Source organism: Oncorhynchus masou, chromosome 1 (assembly GCF_036934945.1).
Source record: "Oncorhynchus masou masou isolate Uvic2021 chromosome 1, UVic_Omas_1.1, whole genome shotgun sequence".
NCBI classification, from domain to species: Eukaryota; Metazoa; Chordata; class Actinopteri; order Salmoniformes; family Salmonidae; genus Oncorhynchus; species Oncorhynchus masou.
In genome coordinates, this window is record NC_088212.1 from 39,045,235 (window position 1) to 39,065,407 (window position 20,173).

The 20,173-nt window shown below is 43.4% G+C and overlaps 1 protein-coding gene across 4 annotated transcripts in view; it reads left to right on the plus strand.

The window, feature by feature from the left end:
- ppp3cca (protein phosphatase 3, catalytic subunit, gamma isozyme, a) overlaps positions 1 to 20,173 on the plus strand; it is an 83,056-nt gene that overhangs the window by 37,071 nt on the left and 25,812 nt on the right. For all 4 annotated transcript variants that reach the window (XM_064971246.1, XM_064971237.1, XM_064971252.1 and 1 more), the window contains exon 4: positions 17,111 to 17,222. In XM_064971246.1, coding sequence (XP_064827318.1) covers positions 17,111 to 17,222 — 112 coding nt within the window. The remainder of the gene's footprint in view (positions 1 to 17,110; positions 17,223 to 20,173) is intronic.

Sequence of the window (20,173 nt, forward strand, 5' to 3'; positions counted from 1 at the left end):
GCACTATAGGGCATAGGGTGCCATTTGGGATGCATGCTTAAAGCCCAAGCTTACTATTGAGTGCTGATTTGACATGTTTTGCCGTGACAGATTTGGTTAATGTAGATCAGACCCATTTTTGTATCCCCATATAGCTTTTGTGGCCTGCTGAAATTGGGTCTGCTGAAACTAGAAAAAAACGAAAATGAGACTGCTGTTGGATTATTTATTTTTTTAATGGGTTTTCTTTCTGCTGATTTCCTGTGCTCTCTGAATGGTCATCATGGTAACTGCATGATTTAGCATTTCTGTTAGTTTGAAATTAGAGTGTTAAACGAACATTTCCGTCCAGGAGCCGTTGTCATGTAAAGTGGATTAAAGCATTTCCATTATTACGTTGATAGAGGATTTAAATAATGGATTTTGCACCCACTAATAAGAAGAGCAGAAACTGGTAGACTTGACCCCTAGAATGGAAACCTGGATCCTCACAGCAGAGTAGTGTTGCACTGTATGCCGAAACGTCTTAACTGTTTCGATACTAGAACATGAAAAACAGTTTGGCTGCTAGACGTTTTGTTACTTTGATACTTATCAAATGTTTCATGTTGTCTACTGATTGAGAGAGGATCAAGTCTGTCTACCATCACAGCCAATCATCCCTTTTTACAACGCAAGCATTCTGGTTGAATGGCGGGAACGCGGTAACTGAGATTTACCCAAAACCACTCCCTTTTCCCAGGATAAATAACTGCAAGAAACCAATAAATGGAACTGTTAAATGATATGGGTTGTCTAAATCTGGCCGTGCTGCTGCTCCAATTTCAACTGTTCTGCCTGTGATTATTATTATTTGACCATGCTGGTCATTTATGAACATTTGGACATCTTGTCCATGCTCTGTTATAATCTCCACTCGGCACAGCCAGAAGAGGACTGGCCACCCCACCTAGCCTGGTTCCTCTCTAGGTTTCTTCCTAGGTTTTGGCCTTTCTAGGGAGTTTTTCCTAGCCACTGTTTTTCCTAGCCACATGCTGTTGTGCAAATGGAATAGACAGCAGGTGGAAATTATAGGCAATTAGCAAGACACCCCCAATAAAGGAGTGGTTCTGCAGGTGGTGACCACAGACCACTTCTCAGTTCCTATGCTTCCTGGCTGATGTTTCGGTCACTTTTGAATGCTGGCGGTGCTTTCACTCTAGTGGTAGCATGAGACGGAGTCTACAACCCACACAAGTGGCTCAGGTTGTGCAGTTCATCTAGGATGGCACATCAATGCGAGCTGTGGCAAGAAGGTTTGCTGTGTCTGTCAGCGTAGTGTCCAGAGCATGGAGGCGCTACCAGGAGACAGGCCAGTACATCAGGAGATGTGGGGGAGGCCGTACGAGGGCAATAACCCAGCAGCAGGACCGCTACCTCCGCCTTTGTGCAAGGAGGAACACTGCCAGAGCCCTGCAAAATGACCTCCAGCAGGCCACAAATGTGCATGTCTGCTCAAACGGTCAGAAACAGACTCAATGAGGGCCCGACGTCCACAGGTGCGGGTTGTGCTGACAGCCCAACACCGTGCAGGACGTTTGGCATTTGCCAGAGAACACCAAGATTGGCAAATTCGCCACTGGCGCCCTGTGCTCTTCACAGATGAAAGCAGGTTCACACTGAGCACATATAACAGACTTGACAGAGTCTGGAGACGCCGTGGAGAACGTTCTGTTGCCTGCAACATCCTCCAGCATGACCGGTTTGGCGGTGGGTCAGTCATGGTGTGGGGTGGCATTTCTTTGGGGGGCCGCACAGCCCTCCATGTGCTCGCCAGAGGTAGCCTGACTGCCATTAGGTACCGAGATGAGATCCTCAGAGCCCTTGTGAGACCATATGCTGGTGCGGTTGGCCCTGGGTTCCTCCTAATGCAAGACCATGCTAGACCTCATGTGGCTGGAGTGTGTCAGCAGTTCCTGCAAGAGGAAGGTATTGATGCTATGGACAGGCCCGCCCGTTCCCCAGACCTGTATCCAATTGAGCACATCTGGGACATCAGGTCTTGCTCCATCCACCAACGCCATGTTGCACCACAGACTGTCCAGGAGTTGGCTGATGCTTTAGTCCAGGTCTGGGAGGAGATCCCTCAGGAGACCATCCGCCACCTCATCAGGAGCATGCCCAGGCGTTGTAGGGAGGTCATACAGGCACGTGGAGGCCACACACACTACTGAGCCTCATTTTGACTTGTTTTAAGGACATTGCATCAAAGTTGGATCAGCCTGTAGTGTGGTTTTCCACTTTAATTTTCAGTGTGACTCCAAATCCAGACCTCCATGGGTTGATGCATTTTTGATTTCCATTGATAATTTGTGTGATTTTGTTGTCAGCACATTCAACTATGTAAAGAAAAAAGTATTTAATAAGAATATTTCAGTCATTCAGATCTAGGATATTATTTTAGTGTTCCCTTTATTTTTTTGAGCAGTGTATAAAGATTGAATAAAGATTGAATATGTCTAATTTACCCGTCTCCATCTGTCTTTTGGGGGGTCACCTAATTTGTTTATTGTAAAGATTTTTTTTAAAGCGTTGTTTTAAAACAGCTTATCACTCGAATATCGTTGCTTTAAATCAGTGCACACACGCAATCACTCTTTCACAGTCTTGTGCTCTCATCAATTCCATTCAAATTGCATCAGAAATAGATAATTCTGTTCTAGTTGATATACTGTATAACCCTATATACAGATGTCCCAGCCTACCTCTACCAGGTAATCTATTCAATTTTGTATTAGGCTTATTGTTAGCTAATTAATGATGGGTTATGCATAATAAGCGTCTAACTTATAGCCTCTGTCTCTTGCACAATATGCATGCACATGTGCTCCACAGGCCTCTCTCCTTACACTCTCCTTAGCTCTTGAAGTCCAATCAAATTTTATTGGTCACATACACATGGTTAGCAGATGTTATTACGAGTGTAGCTAAATGCTTACGCTTCTAGATCCGACAGTGCAGCACTATCTAACAAATAACACAACAAAACTAATACACACAATCTAGTAAAGGAATGGGATGAGAATATATAAGTATAAAATATATGGATGAGCAGTGACAGAGTGGCTAAGATGCAATTGACTATAAAGAATTGATGGTGAAGGATACAGTATACATTATATACATATGAGATATATGTAAACATTCTTAAAGTGACTAGTGTTCCATTCATTAAAGTGCCCAATGATATCAAGTCTGTAGGTAAGCAGCCACCTCTTTGTGCTATCTGATGGCCTTGGGATAAAAGCTGTTTTTCAATCTCTCCCAGCTTTGCTGCACCTGTACTGACCTCGCCTTCTGGGTGGAAGTGGGGTGAACAGGCATTGGCTCGGGTGGTTATTGTCCTTGACAATCTCTTTTGCTTTCCTGTGACATCGGGTGCTGTAGGTGTCATGGAGGGCAGGTAGTTTGCCCCCGGTGATGCAATGTGCAGACCTCACTACCCTCTGGAGAGCCTTGCGGTTGAGGGCGATGCTGTTGCCGTACCAGGCTGTGATACAGCCCGACAGGATGCTGTCAATTGTGCATCTGTAAAAGTTTGTCAGGGTTTTTGGTGATGAGCCAAAAGGTTGAAGAGGCGCTGTTGCGCCGCCTTCACCACACGCTGTCTGTGTGCATGGAGCATTTCAGTTTGTCAGTGATATGTACACCGAGGAACTTAAAACTTTCCATTTTCTCCACTGCTGTCAGGTCGATGTGGATAGGGGGGTGCTCCCTCATCTGTTTCCTGAAGTCCACAATCATCTCTTTTCTTTGGCTGACATTGATTGAGATGTTATTTTCCTGACACCATACTCTGAGGGCCCTCACCACCTCCCTGTAGGCTGTCTCGTCATTGTTGGTAATCAAGCCTACCACAGGTGTGTCGTCTGCTAACTTGATTATTGAGTTGGAGACGTGCATGGCCACTCAGTCGTGGGTGAACAAGTAGTACAGGAGGGGGCTGAGAACACACCCTTGTGGGGCCCCAGTGTTGAGGATCAGCGGAGTGGAGATGTTGTTTCCTACCTTCACCACCTGGGGAGGCCTGTCAGGAAGTCCAGGAGCCAATTGCAAAGGGCGGGGTCGAGACCCGGGGTCGAGACCCAGGGTCGCTTAATGATGAGCTTGGAGGGTGCTATGGTGTTGAATGCTGAGCTGTCAGCATTCTTACATAGGTATTCCTCTTTTCCAGATGGGATTGTGCAGTGTGATGACTTTTGCATTGTATGTGGACCTATTGGGGCAGTAAGCAAATGAAAGTGGGTCTAGGGTGACTGGTAAGGTGGAGGTGATATGATCCTTGACTAGTCTCTCAAAGCACTTCATGATGACAGGTTAGTGCTATGGGGCGATAGCCATTTAGTTCAGTTACCTTTGCTTTTTTGGGAACAGGAACAATGGTGCCCATCTTGAAGCATGTTGGGACAGCAGACTGGGATAGAGATTGATTGAATATATCCGTGAACACACTAGCCAGCTGGTCTGCGCGTTCTCTGAGGACGCGGCTAGGGATGCCGTCTGGGCTGGCAGACTTGCAAGGGTTAAGACGTTTAAATGTTTTACTCAAATTGGCCATGAAGAAGGAGCGCCCACAGTCTTTGGTAGCAGGCCGCGTCAATGGCATTGTATTGTCCTCAAAGCGCGCAAAGAAGTTGTTTAATTTGTCTAGAAGCAAGACATTGATGTCTGCAACAGGGCTAGTTTTCTTTTTGTAATCTGATTGTCTGTAGACCCTGCTACATACGTCTCGTGTTTGAGTCGTTGAATTGCGACTGCACTTTGTCTTTATACTGATACTTTGCTTGTTTGATTGCCTTACAGATGGAATAACTATACTGTTTGTATTCGGTCATATTTCCAGTCGCCTTGCCATGATTAAATGCTGTTGTATTTTCTTTTAGTTTTGCGCGAATGCTGCCATCAATCCACAGTTTCTGGTTAGGGAAGGTTTTAATAGTCAGTGGGTACAGCATCTCCTATACACTACCTTTATAAACTCGCTCACCCATTTTCAGCGTATACGTCAATGTTATTATCTGAGGCTACCCGGAACATATCCCAGTCCACGTGATCTAAGCAATCTTGAAGCGTGAAATCCGATTGGTCAGACCAGCGTTAGCTAGACCTAAGCACGGACGCTTCCTGTTTTTAGTTTCTGCCTTTAGGAGGGGAGCAACAGAATGGAGTCATGGTCAGATTTGCCAAAAGGAGGGCAGGGGAGGGCATTGTATGAATCACAGAAGTTAGAGAAGCAATGGTCGAGCATGTTATTGGCTCGTGGAGAACAATCGTTATGCTGATAGAATTTAGGCAGCCTTGTTCTCAAATTAGCTTTGTTAAAATCCCCAGCTACAATAAATGCAGCCTCAGGATATAAGGTTTCCAGTTTGCATAATGTCCAGTGAAGTTCCTTGATGGCCGTCTTGGTTTCCGCTTGTGGGTGGATGTACGCGGCTGTGATAACCAAGGAGAGTTCTCTTGGCAGATAATAAAGTCGGCATATGATTGAACAAAAGGACTTGAGTTCCTGTATGTTGTTATAATTACACCATGACTCATTAATCATGAAACCTACATCCCGCCCTTTTTACCGGAGAGATGTTTATTCCTGTCGGTGCGATGCACTGAAAATCCTTTTGGCTGTATGGACTCCGATAGCATGTCCTCAGCTAGCCATGTTTCCATGAAACGGAGTATGTTATCTCTTTGGAAAGCAACTCTTGCCCTGAATTCGTCGACTTTGTTAACTAGGGACTGGAAATTAACAATTAGTAATATACTCAGAAGCCTCACTAGAAGACCGCTCCGGCACCCCCTCCTCCGGCGGTGTTGTTTTGGGTCGGCCTCTGGAATCAGTTCAAATGCCCTGGGCTGTGGCAGACAAAGGATCCGCTTTGGGAAAGTCGTGTTATTGATCGTAGTGCTGGTTGTGCTGTTAAGCTGATGTCTCTTTGACACTTAATGTTTTCTGGGCTAACAATGTAAGGAATAATACATTTAAAAAATACTGCACAGTTCCCTAAGGACTAGAAGCGAAGCTGCCATCTCTATTGGTGCCATCTTGTCATTAACATCAAGTCCCATGCAGGAAAAGCTAGACCTTGTTGGACATAATGTTTTGGCATTTCTTATACCAATAGACTCAGAGGTACACAAGCACGTTTGCTGAATGTTAAATACAGCAGCCACTAGAAATCACTGGTAGTTTGAAAGAGTGAACATGTGATAGAGAAAGGCAAAAGCAGTTATAATTTCAGACCCATAACCATTCAATCTTTGTGAGAAGGAAAATACTTCTGCATCTGATTCTAGTCCTATAATAATTAAGGATGTCATTAGAATGATGAAGATAAGGTAAGTCAGTTAAGAACAAATTCTCATTTACAATGTTGGCCAAACCCAGACAACGGTGGGCCAATTGTGCACCGCCCTATGGGACTCCCAATCACGGCCAGTTGTGATATAGCCTGGAATTGAACCAGGGTCTGTTGTAGTGTAATTTGTAGTGTTGCCTCTATCACTGAGATGCAGTGCCTTAGACCGGTGCACCACTCGTTTACTCAGCCTACTAATTAGACAAATAGGCCCTTTTCAATGACATTCGTTGGCCTATACCTTTTGAAGGCCATGTGCTGCGCCAGAATCCCATGTTCTCCTTGTTTTAGAATGGTTTGAACAATGTGTGTAATTCCAGTCCATATAATGCAGTGTCAAAGGCTTTTATTGACAATTTACATGAAGTTGATGCAAGGAGTCAATATTTGCAGTGTTGACCCTTCTTTTTCAAGACCTCTGCAATCCGCCCTGGCATGCTTTCAATTAACCTCTGGGCCACATGACTGATGGCAGCCCATTATTGCATAATCCATGCTTGGAGTTTGTCAGAATTTGTGGGGTTTTGTTTGTCCATCCGCCTCTAGAGGATTGACAACAAGTTCTCAATGTGATTAAGATCTGAGGAGTTTCCTGGCCATGGACCCAAAATATCAATATTTTGTTCCCCCGAGCCACTTAGTTATCACTTTTGCATTAATGCAAGGTGCTCCATAATGCTGGAGACTGCATTGTTCATCACCAAACTGTTCCTGGATGGTTGGGAGAAGTTGCTCTCGGAGGATGTGTTGGTACCATTCTTTATTCATGGCTGTATTCTTAGACACAATTGTGAGTGAGCCCACTCCCTTGGCTGAGAAGCAACCCCACACATGAATGGTCTCAGGATGCTTTACTGTTGGCATGACACAGGACTGATGCGAGTGCTCACCTTGTCTTCTCCGGACAAGCTTTGTTCCGGATGCCCCAAACAATCGGAAAGGGGATTCATCAGAGAAAATGTCTTTACCCCAGTCCTCAGCAGTCCAATCCCTGTACCTTTTGCCAAATATCACTCTGTCCCTGATGTTTTTCCTGGAGAGAAGTGGCTTCTTTGCTCCCCTTCTTGACACCAGGCCATCCTCCAAAAGTCTTCACCTCACTTTGCGTGCAGATACACTCACACCTGCCTGCTGCCATTCCTGAGCAAGCTCTGTACTGGTGGTGCCCTGATTCCGCAGCTGAATCAACTTTGGGAGACGGTCCTGGTGCTTGCTGGACTTTCTTGGGTGCCCTGAAGCCTTCTTCACAACAATTGAACCGCTCTCCTTGAAGTTCTTGATGATCCGATAAATGGTTGATTTCGGTGCAATCTTACTGGCAGCAATATCCTTGCCTGTGAAACCCTTTTTGTGCAAAGCAATGATGACGGCACGTGTTTCCTTGCAGGTAACCGTGGTTGATAGAGGAAGAACAATGATTCCAAGCACCACCCTCCTTTTGAAGCTTCCAGTCTGTTATTCAAACTCATTCAGCACGACAGAGTGATCTCCAGCCTTGTCCTCATCAACACTCACACCTGTGTTAACGAGAGAATCACTGACATGTTAGCTGGTCCTTTTGTGGCAGGGCTGAAATGCAGTGGAAATGTTTTTGGGGGATTCAGTTCATTTGCATGGCAAAGAGGGACTTTACAATTAATTGCAATTCATCTGATCACTTTTCATAACATTCTGGAGTATCTGCAAATTGCCATCATACAAACTGAGGCAGCAGACTTTATGAAAATTAATATTTGTGTCATTCTCAACTTTTGGCCACGACTGTATATCTAGCTACATCTATGGACTTTTATGTTTTTCTGTTGTGTGTAATGTGAAATAGCCTATATCATACACTACTGGTCAAATGTTTTAAATACCTACTTATTCAAGGGTTTTTCTTTTATTTTTTTACACTTTTCTACATTGTCGAATAATAGTGAAGACATGAACTATGAAATAACACTCATGGAATCATGTAGTAACCGAAAAAGTGTTAAACAAAAAAATATATTTGATATTTGAGATTCTTCAAATAGCCACCCTTTGCCTTGATGACAGCTTTGCACATGCTTGGCATTCTCTCAACCAACTTCATCTGGAATGCTTTTCCAACTGTCTTGAAGGAGTTCCCACCAGTGCGGAGCACTGCTTTTCCTTCACTTTTCCTTCACATCCCGAATCATCTCCACTTGGTTGAGGCTGGGGGATTGTGGAGGCCAGGTCATCTGATGCAGCACTCCATCATTCTCCATCTTGGTAAAATAGCCCTTACACAGCCTGGAGGTGTGTTGGCTCATTGTCCTGTTGAAAAACAAATGATAGTCCCACTAAGCCCAAACCAGATTCTGCAGGGATATTCCTGCAGAATGCTGTGGTAGCCATGCTGTTTAAGTGCACTTTGAATTCTAAATAAATCACAGACAGTTTCACCAGCAAAGCACCCCCACACCATAACACCACCACCTCCATGCTTTACAGTGGGAAATACACATGCAGAGATCATCCATTCACCCACACCGCGTCTCACATAGACAAACGGCGGTTGGAACCAAACATCGCCAATTTGGAAAGGACAGATTTCCACCAGTCTAACATTCATTGCTCGTGTTTCTTGGCCCAAGAAAGTATCTTATTATTATTATTATTATTATTGGTGTCCTTTTAGTAGTGGTTTCTTTGCAGCAATTCGACCAGGAAGGCCTGATTCACACTGTCTCCTCTGAACAGTTGATGTTGATGTCTGTTACTTGAACTCAGTGAAGCATTTATTTGGGCTGCAATTTCTCAGGCTGGTAGCTCTAATGAACTGGTCCTCAGCAGCAGAGGTAACTCTGGGTCTTCCATTCCTGTGGCGGTCCTCATGAGAGCCAGTTTCATCATAGCACTTGATGGTTATTGCGACTGCACTTGAAGAAACGTTCAAAGTTATTCAAGGGTTACGTATTGACTGACCTTTGTATCTTAAAGTAATGATGGACTGTTGTTTCTCTTTGCTTATTTGAGCTGTTCTTGCCATAATATGGACTTGGTATTTTACCAAATAGTTATATCTTCTACATACCCCCCCACCTTGTTACAACACAACTGATTGACTCAAATGCATTAAGAAGGAAGGAAATTACACAACTAAAAATTGAAGAAAGCACACCTTTCGAATTGAAATGCATTACAGGTTTGTACCTCATAAAGCTGGTTGAGAGAATGCCAAGCTGTCATCAAGGCAAAGGGTGGCTATTTGAAGAATCCCAAATATAATATATATTTTGAATTGTTTAACATTTTTTGGTCACTACATAATTCCATATGTGTTATTTCATGGTTTTGATGTCTTCACTATTATTCTACTATGTAGAAAATAGTAAAAAATAAAGATGTTAAATGTAAACGTATTTTAATATAGGGCTCATAAAATGTATTTATTGTATGGCTCATCAGGCTCAGTTAACATCAGGCATGCATTTTCTATCAAAGCTCTAATCAAATCCAGACAGGCCTATTTATATGCTTCAGAATGACACTTCGGGTTTTGGCAGGAATAGAGGGTTACCCAGGAGGAAAGTGATTTATTGTTGGGATGGAACATTTGTAAAATACCGGGAAAGTATTCAATCCTAGCGAGTGCACCGTGCCTGCTCCTCTTAGTCATTGCTAGCTCTAGCCTGTCCTGATGAGCACTGCACTCACTGGGAATCTGGGTTGATTCACATTCACACTTATTCAAGTGTGTTAACTGCAGCATAATGTAACGCTGTGTTTCTTTAAAAAAATAAAAATATTACGGAATTACTGTTCACATAAGCATATCCATTACAGGCTAGAACACTTAATGCAAGAAGATACAGGTAGCATCCAGCTTTGTAGGCTAACTTTCCTTGCTTGCATACAGCTAAAGCTAACATCAATTCAAAACCCTAGTATCACCAAAATATTGCCGATTTTTAAAGATGATTGTCATCAAAAACTTTTCATTCACTTAGTCCTCCCCGTCTCTACCTTTCAAGATGATCTTTGTGCGAGCCTCGAACTGACTGCATGTGTGAATGCATGTGTGAATGAGACACTTTCATAAAATAAGAGATTGCTTCTTCTATGCAAATATTGTTGATCAGTACAATAAATAAGTCCCAAATGGAAAGGAAACAGATTGTGTTTCATCTATAGCCCATGAAATCAGCCAAAACGAGCTCAATAACTCACTACATGTACTCACACTTGTATTGTAAATAGGCCTAAGCTGGCCTACAGCTTGATTTACTGAGTTTATCATTAGAGATGTACTATTCAAATAAGTGATTACCATTATGTAGTTAGATTGGTAAACAACAGTCATATTGATAATACATTTCAAATGTAATGATATTCAACTCAAAAGATCTGTCTGGCTCAAGCACCATTCTGTAACTTTGTCTCATAAGCCTGCTTTTTTTGGTTTTGAGTATTGTAATGGTATCGAGTATCGTGATACTAAACCTGGTATCGAATACAAAATTCTGCAGAGTTTGACTAGTCCTCAGGGTGCAGAACTGGGCTGGCTGAGTTATGACCTGTGGGTGTTGAATGGAAGAGTTGACGGGGCTATAGGGCTGAGGGGGGTTGAATGGAAGAGTCAACAGGGCCATAGGGGCTGGACGGCTAACTGGGCTAAGCATCGACCTGCTTTGTCTGTGGTTCTGGGGGGCTTTTGATGGGAGGCGGTAGGTGAAATGTCACAGATGAAAAGGTGTCGGTGAAAGAGCATAGGGAATGACAGGTGACCCCTGGGCCATTGATCAGCTATTCTAGATTAAATCCACTCATAACCAGACAGGACTCACAGGAAATAGGTAGGCTAATGTCCATCAATGACTCCTCTGGAAGCACAATGGAGTTATGTGCCTGTAAAAATCAAGGCTCATTTCACTCACTAAGAAGTTTTTGAAACACTTATTGTGTCGTCAAGCCTGCGTTGTTTGGCGTTCACTTGATTTTCACTTTACTCCCAGGAAAACAGTGTGAGGCCCTATTAAAATCTTATTTTATTTTCCCGACTTCGTTCTGTTTTTCCCAAATTTCCAAAATCACACTTTAATAGAAAAACAACAAAAGTGGATGTTCAAGTCCACAACAATGCTTAAACAACATCAGGAGACTACTTTTGAGGTCTGTGAAAAACCTGACATTTTTTTATTTTAGGTGTTGTTAACCTTTAATGCAACTGAGCACCAGCCAGAGACTGTTTGGTTAGCAGTGTTTCTGTAGCGCTTGTGATTGCAGAGTTTGCAAAACAAATGGCCACTGGATTGATGCAAATAATCATGATATCATTCTGCCAGGTAGGCATAGGCTGCTTTGTAGTTTTCATTTAATTGAGAATGTTTTTGGCAACCTTTTACCAGAAGACGATTGTCATTAAATTAGCATCATCGCTATAGGCTACACAAAGTAGTAGACAAACAGACTGGGGCATTCCTGTGCTGTTGCCTCTTCACAAAGTTTAAGTAAAATACGATGTATTTTGTTCATGTCTTATGATAAACTTGGGGAAAATGTGTTAATTAAAATTCAGTTTTAATGTCTTGATTCTGTCCACGTTCTCTGCAACACAGATTTTCTAGGGGCCTAACAGTGGCAAGTGTTACTTAGTTGACTATCCTGGTTAAAATGACAAGAATGAAATGACTCCGTGTGCTTTCTGTTACACATCAAATATCTGCTAATATGATGACCGACTGTGCTTTAGTCTAGGGGTAAGGAGGAGGGTACTGCCAGTGCCTTACCCTCCTAGAAGGACTGGCAAAGAGAAGCTCTCTTTGATGTGCTGCGTAAATTAAACCAGTGTGTTGACTAGGCCAGTAATGAGATCTACCATTGGACATGGGCCAGAGGTGGACCACATCATAACTCACTGGATTTATGGGTGGATGCGTCCCTAATAGCACCCTTTTCCCCTATGTAGTGCACTACTTTTGACCAGGGCTCATAGGGCTCTGGTCAAAAGTAGTGCACTACATATGGAATAGGGAGAGACATGGTGAGCTCTACACGTAATTGCCAGAATAATGGATACTTGAGTAAATAAAGGATACAAAGTATATTGGAATCAGGTCCTTCCATACAGGTGTGGTTCCTAAGTTAATTAAGCAGTTAACATCCCATCATGCTTAGTCATTATTTTGGCTACCAGGCTATGCCCCCATAGGATGGCAATGCCCCCATCCACAGGGCATGAATGGTCACTGAATAGTTTGAGTGTGAAAACGATGGACACCGTATGCCATGGACGTCTGTCACCAGATCTCAACCCAATTAAACACAGGCGATTCTGGAGTGGCGCCTGAGACATCATTTTCCATCAACCAAACACCAAATGATGGAATTTCTCATGGAAGAATGGTGTCGCACGGAGTTCAAGACACTTGTAGAATCTATGCCAAGGTGCATTGAAGCTGTTCTATCTCGTGGTGCCCCAACGCCCTGTTAAGGCACTTGGTGGTATGTTCTTTATTTTGGCAGTTACTTGTATCTGTACATCCAGATCGATTTTGATTTTGTGGAAATGGGCTCAGAAACCTATGTTCTAGTTCCATATGAAGGCCAAGAATGGAAAGATTGACCTTATCCTTTCATAGAAGGTAGGTAGCTTTACCATTTCAGGCCAGACATTTGCTCGGTCTAAATTGAGTATGTGTGAGCCATCCATTTTGATTCTCCTGTTGGCCTTCCTTTGCATCACCGCCTCCTCATTCCTTTCTCCCTCTTTGATGCAGGAAAGTGCTCTAACCTATAGACCCCTCCCAGCCACCACTAGGCAGCACACTGCTGTCTGAAGTGAAGTGTGTGTGTTTCGAGGTGAGGGAGGTAGCAGCCACTTGTGTCTGACACACAACGTGCTGTTCTGCTGCCTTTGTCTGCCTCCCCCGCTCAACGCACGCAGGCAGGCAGGAAGGGAGGGAGAGAGAGGGGGGGGGGGGGGAGAGACTCATTAAATCGCCCTTCAGCCTGAGGCACTCCACTCAAAGCCCCTCACTCAGACTAGAGGTCCTTTCACTGACTCTAATCTGCCCCTCTCCTCACCCTGGCTCCCTCACTGGCTTGAACCTCTTCCCATGGTCAACCAGTCCCCTAGTCATAGTTAACTGATGTTTGAAATGCCAAAGAATGACAAGGAGTTGGCATGATGATGACACAAACAATCCCAAGTCCCTACCTGCGCTTCTCCGCTTCGGAACACCCCATCCTTCCTAGAAACTCCGGAATTATGGGTAGCGCAATGCCCACTTCTCTATTGTGTATTATTTGAATGGACACCTGCTGGCCTTGGTTGCCTTGGCATCCTGTTCTAGGGACTTAATGTAGGGCTCTGGTTGTGTTCCTGCCTGGCTGTATTTTAAAGTAGAGGATGAAGAGTGAGGGGGCTGAGATAGAGGGAGACTGAGAGTGGCAAGCCAAGTGGAGACTAATGAGTGCTGCTACCTTGTTTGTCTGTCGTCTGAGGCTGGAAAGTGGAAGTGGAAGGGGAAGCAATCTCATTTGGATTGTAAATGTAGCCCGCTTTTCATATTGTCATCACACATTAAATGCGGCCCGAACTCTATTTGGGTACTGCATCAAAGAGTGTCTGAGGATGAATTAAATTTGATTGAATCTGGTGTTTTTTTTATCCTCTCTCATTGAAAGCCCTAAACGGGGAGAGAATGACTAGTCTGTTGTTGCTTTTCAGAGGAGACCTGGGCCCGTAGCCACAAATCAGCGCAAAAAAGGTCCTTTGAATCCTGTTAACCTGTTTTGACAAAAAAAATCATTTCCCCGAGTAGATTCTAGGACGATGTTAAGACACTGCCCAGGCCAACTCTGAGCCAGGACTAAAATCAACTCATAAAAGTGTATCTCAGGTGGTAGTCACTGTAGTTTGAGGCAAAGGAAAGATTGTGATTTTGGCATTGTTTCAAATTATGGGGAATAACGAATTGTGATGAGGCATCGCCAGCTGGGAACTCTATAGCACGCTTCAGACAACCACAGTAAATGTGACTACATCAAATTTTGCAATGGTTAAAGGTCCAATGCAGTTGTTTTTATCTCAATATCAAATCATTTTTGGGTAACAATTAAGTACCTTACTGTGATTTGTTTTCAATTGAAATGGTAAAAAATAAACAAAAATAGCTTCTTAGTCAAGACTAATTTCTCAAGCCAAAATGTTGCTAGGACTGTCTGGTAGTGGTCTGGGTGGGGAGTGGGAAACTAGCTGTTATTGTCAGAGCGATTTGGAACTCTTTAATATCGGTCTATTAACTCATTTTACCGCCTGGTGACGTCACTAGCAGGCCAAAACTCCATCTCACCAAAACAGGCTGCTGTTTCATGCGGTCTTTTCAAATAAACAGTTCTTACACTAAAAGGGCATTATCATAATTTTCATAATTTCACAGTACTAGTCCAACCTCATAGTGTGGAAATATATTTAAAACACATGAAAATCATGTTTTTGACAGCAATGGCCCTTTAAACATTTGATATAATTTTCACCTGACATAATCACTTTGCCTACGCTTAATAATTGACGAATACAGTATGTTGGAATAACTTTTTGTTTAACCTATTCTGATGGTTGTTAAAAGCAGAATTTTGACTTTTACTGTTATATCAACACATTAACATCAAGTCACTCGCTGATAATGTTGCATACAACATTGCATATAATGTGAAATAGGCCTCGTGAAATCATTGTTAAAGTGCAAGTGATACTGTTGTATGTAGATCTAGATTATTTATGGCTTGATCATATATGGATCATATATGGATATATCAAAACATTATTTTAAAGGCCCAGTGCAGTCAAAAATGTGATTTACCTTTTTAGTTTTATATACATTGAGTATACATAACATTAAGAATGAGACAGGCTGACCAGGTGAGTCCAGGTGAAAGCTATGATCCCTTATATGATGTATCTTGTTAAAATAGACCTCAATCAGTGTAGATGAAGGGGAGGAGACAGGTTAATTAAAGATTTTTAAGCCTTGTGAGAATTGAGACATGGATTCTGTGCCATTGAGAGGGTGAATGGGCAAGACAAAATATTGAAGTGCCTTTGAACGGGGTATGGTAGTAGGTGCCAGGTGCACCTGTTTGTGTCAAGATCAGCAAGGCTGCATGTTTTCTCACACTCAACTGTTTTTCATGTGTGTATCAAGAATGGTTCACCACCCAAAGGACATCCAGCCAACTTGACACAACTGTGGGAAGCATTGGAGTCAACATGGGCCAGCATCCCTGCGGAATGCTTTCGACACCTTGTAGAATCCATGCCTTGATGAATTAAGGGCTCTTCTGAGGGCAAAAGGTGTGCCACTCAATATTAGGAAGGTGTTCCTAATGTTTGGTGTACTCTGTGTACAATTCCACACTAAGGTTGGAATAATTCAGTGAAATTGTAAAAATTATGATAATGCCGTTTTAGTGTAAGAGCTGTTTGAAAATAACTGACATTTCAGCCTGTTTTGGTGGGATGGAGTTTTGGCCTGTCTGGCGACAACACCAGGCGGTATAAGTTAATATACCAATAACAAAGAGTTTCAAACCTCTGCCAATATCAGAGTTTCCTGGTTATATATCCCTCTCATTAGGCTTGTCCAATTAGGCCCATCACTCAGACCACTCTGAGGTTGACACAGGAGTGAAAAATGAATTATTGTCCATCTTGTCCTGTCAAATGTTTTCACATACTTGTCTGTCCCATCCTGATAAAAATCACTTCCGACCCATGCAAACTTTTTATACGCAGCCTGGTTGTAGCTAGATACTTTCGAGTCGCGTTGGAGACAGTTTAGCTAACCCTAACATTTTCCTAACCTTAACCTAATTATCCCAACCTACCACGTTAATTCTCCTAATTCTCCTAAAAGTCACTTCTTATAGTTAAAACCGGAAGATATTCCCTGAGAAGTCTTTGTTTCCACTAATGCGATATAGGCGCTCTGCGTGTTAGTAGCCGAGTAACTGCTCGTTTTGGCTGCTGCTCAGCGCTCACAAGACAGTTGCCTGTACACAACTGATAACAACCAAATGAGAACCCGCAGGAGTCCTCTTCCCACTTGTAGCAAAATTCTTGCTTAAGAAATTGCTCTTAGCTAAGAAGCTATTTTTAACCATTTTAATAATAAAAAAATAACACTAAGGCACTAATTATTCTATATTGAGATAAAAAATTGGCCCTTTAACAACTCCAGAGCATTTGCGTGTGGCACACTGCTCACGAGGTGTCCTAAATACAGTATCTGTCGCCTAGATGGGACTCTTATGACTAAAGAGGCTTAATGTATAGCTTTTATTTTTACCCATAAGGATAGGTGTAAAGTCTTTATTCTTAGCACTTACAACCGATTTCTACTCTTAGGCACTTTGTGGATACGACCCCAGTTTTAATGCGCTGTTTTATTGTTTTTATTTTTGCACTGTACTGTAGACACAGGCCATCTGGTTGGTTGAAGAGGTGTAGGCAAACCTTTTGGCTGGAGCGTATCCATTTTAAACTACCTGTTGCAGTTGACAATTCTCCTCGTCCTTACAATCTGAGGGGCCTGGTCCTGTGGTTCTTCTATCATTTTGTGTTTTTTGACCTTCTCAGCCTCAACAGAATGTAAATCTTTATTTTGTATAGAGATTTGTGATTTATAATTCATGTTGGGCATTCAGGATCTACGTTGGGGTTGTGTGCTTGACTTTCATGCCCTGGTTGCCTTGTGTCCCTCACTCGCTCTCTCCTCTCACAGTGTGTGCTGTACCTCTGGTCACTCAAGATCAATCACCCGACCACACTCTTCCTCCTGCGAGGGAACCACGAGTGCCGGCACCTCACAGAGTACTTCACCTTCAAACAGGAATGTAAGTATACTGTCACTGCAGCATGATATGTCACACCAATGAGGGCAAGCCTAATGTGATGCAACACCATAGGGTACTACTTAGAGATCAAAGGCCCTCTGCAACCTAGAGAAGCAGACTTGGCCCTACTCTGCAAACAGACATGAAGTACATACTTGAAGGGGACATTCTTCCCCCTAGCTCTGTGGCTTATTGATGCTCTTATTATAGCGCAGTATTATTTTTGGCTGGTGAGCTTAGCAACCGGTCGGTGACAGACAAAAAGTCAAACCAAGAGATAAACAGACATTCAGACAGAGAGACGGAGTCATTCACGGAGACAGACAGACACAAAGAGACAGGCAGACCCCTCCCTGCCTGTGCCTGGTGGCTGTCTCCTTGATTGAACAGCCTCCCTCTACTCTGACACATCAGGATCAGGAAGCCTGTCTGCTACAGTTCCCAATAGGAACATCTCATTGTTCAGGTGTCTTTATCCATCGTGCATAGAGACCACGTCTCCTCTTCACGGTGCAGCCAGACGGCGAGCTGCTGAGGCATGGAGAGCAGCCAGCCATGCAGATGACGTTATTCAGACCGTTACACACAATGAAAGAGAGCTGACACACCCACAAGGTGTGTGTTTGTACACGAGTATGGGTATGTGTGAGTGAACACTTATCGCTGTGCATTCAAGTGGCGGCACAGGTGTTAGGCATTAGTATGCAAACCTCATCAAAGAAACAAACCTTGCGTTGGCGGACAGGACAGGAGAGGCAGCAACAACATTGGCAAACAGCATTTGAATGGGAAGAACCTATTGGAAAGAAAGATGCTTCAGTCTAATTAGTTTATAATGAATGCATTCATTAGCATGCATTTAAACTAATTGACAAGCGCTGGGCTGACAGAGGCAGTTAGCCTTAAGCAGCAGATGGCTCCACTGATAAGTGTTGCTCTTTTCCTCAGGATGAAAGTCAACATACTGTAAAAATAGACTGCTCCCCTCCTGCTTTAGATTTAGGTGGCATTCCAGGTCGTCGTTTAGCAGTCACGCTGCACAGCCGAAGATTTCTAGATCATGTTAATGTGGTTTCTGGGATGTTTCTCCAGGTGTTGTGAGATCGAATCATCTGAAAAAATATGACCTCGAACACCCCCGGAGAGAGTGGGTGTGCCTGTATGTTTCTCAGGCATTTTGAGAAGCGACAGGTCTAAGACACTCTGCACGTTCTAAATGGCACCCTATTCCTTATGTAGTGCACTGCTTCTGACCCGAGCCCTACGGGTGCCATTTGGGACACAAGCTGCGCCTAACCGTTGAGCCCAGTCAGTCCGTGTCTGTCTGTTGTTACTAAAGCCTGGTCTTGTAACGGCAGCACCGATCCACCCTGGTCCAGCCCCATCTGTCAGGACCTTATTATTTCTCCTCTCCGGATGTCCTTCTTACGCAGCCAGGAGTTCATGTAACTGACAGTTTATCTCTGGGTCCTTTATGCACCTTGGGGAGATACATGACTTTTTCACTTGATCGGTTACATCTGTAGCTGTAGCTTAAATTAGCTTGGCTATTGTCTAGCCCTAGTATTTCAAAGAGACTTGCTGTTTGACTGTTGTTGTTTTGGTTGGTTCTTCAGCCTTTGGGTTTGTGCAAGGCTATTGCAAGACTGATAAATTAACTTCTGTGTTGCTAGAAAGGCCTCTGAACATTTTAACCATATCAGAAAGCATGAGTTCCATACTAACTGACTTCACACCCTGAAGGCCAAATGAAGGGACTGCGGTGCAGTGCCGTGCTCTCTCCCTTCCCTACCTTTGGAATCGTTTGAATGCTAGCTACTCTCTCTCACCCCAGGGACTCACAGATTATCTTGCTTTCCTTGAGCTCTCAATGAGAATGGCCACTGTCCAGCACTAAGCATTTTATGCTGAACAAAAATATAAACACAACCTGTAGTGTTCGTTTCATGAGCTGAAATAAAATACATTTTAGATACACACAAACAGCTTCTCTCAAATGTTGCACACAACTTTGTTTACATCCCTGTTAGTGAGCATTTCTCCTTTGCCAAGATAATCCATCCACCTGACAGTTGTGGCATATCAAGAAGGTGATTAAACAGCATAATCATTTCACAGGTGCACCTTGTGCTGGGGACAATAGGCCACTATAAAATGTGCAGTTTGATCACACAGCACAATGCCACAGATGTCTCAAGCTTTGAGGGAGCATGCAATTGGCATGCTGACTGCAGGAATGTCCACCAAAGATTTTGCTGTGGGTGGAAACAAGTGTTTTAACTCGCCAGTTGTCACATTCGCTGAGGTTTCCGATCTTTGGCAGTTTGACGATAAGTCCTTTTCTCCAGTCTTGTGGCTCCCAGATCTTGCTGAAGAGATCAGTCAGCACCTTGGTAGCTGTGTTGTCATCAGCTTTAAGTAGCTCAGCCTGCTGAGAGAATCCCTGGTGCTTTGCCACTCTTCATAGCCTTGATGGCTGCTTGGACCTCTGCTTCAACTGGTGGGTCGGCGTCTATACCATCAATCTCATCCGAGGGTGGTGGGTCTGCTGGATCATTAGGCTTTGGCCAGTTGAGGACCTCTCCATCTTGCAGTTTGTTCCTCTTTGGTTGTTAACATTGTGTGCATTGTGTGGTTGCTAGCTTGGCCACAGAGATGTCTTGTGATCTTATGTACAGTGCTTAGTTTTCCTCTTGCTGCAGCTTGTTCTGCCTTACAGGCCAATTCCTGGACAAAGGCTCTCTTATCCCTTCAAGCACTCATTTTACGTCTTTGTCCATGGTCTTGTATTCTTGCTGTGCTCACACAATCAGCCTGGGGGATTTTGCGCTCAGCAGTTTTTTGCCCTCATCTATACGGAATAAAAATATAAACGCAACAATTTCTATGATTTTACTGAGTTACAGTTCATATAGTGAAATCAATCAATCAATTTAAATAAATTCATTAGG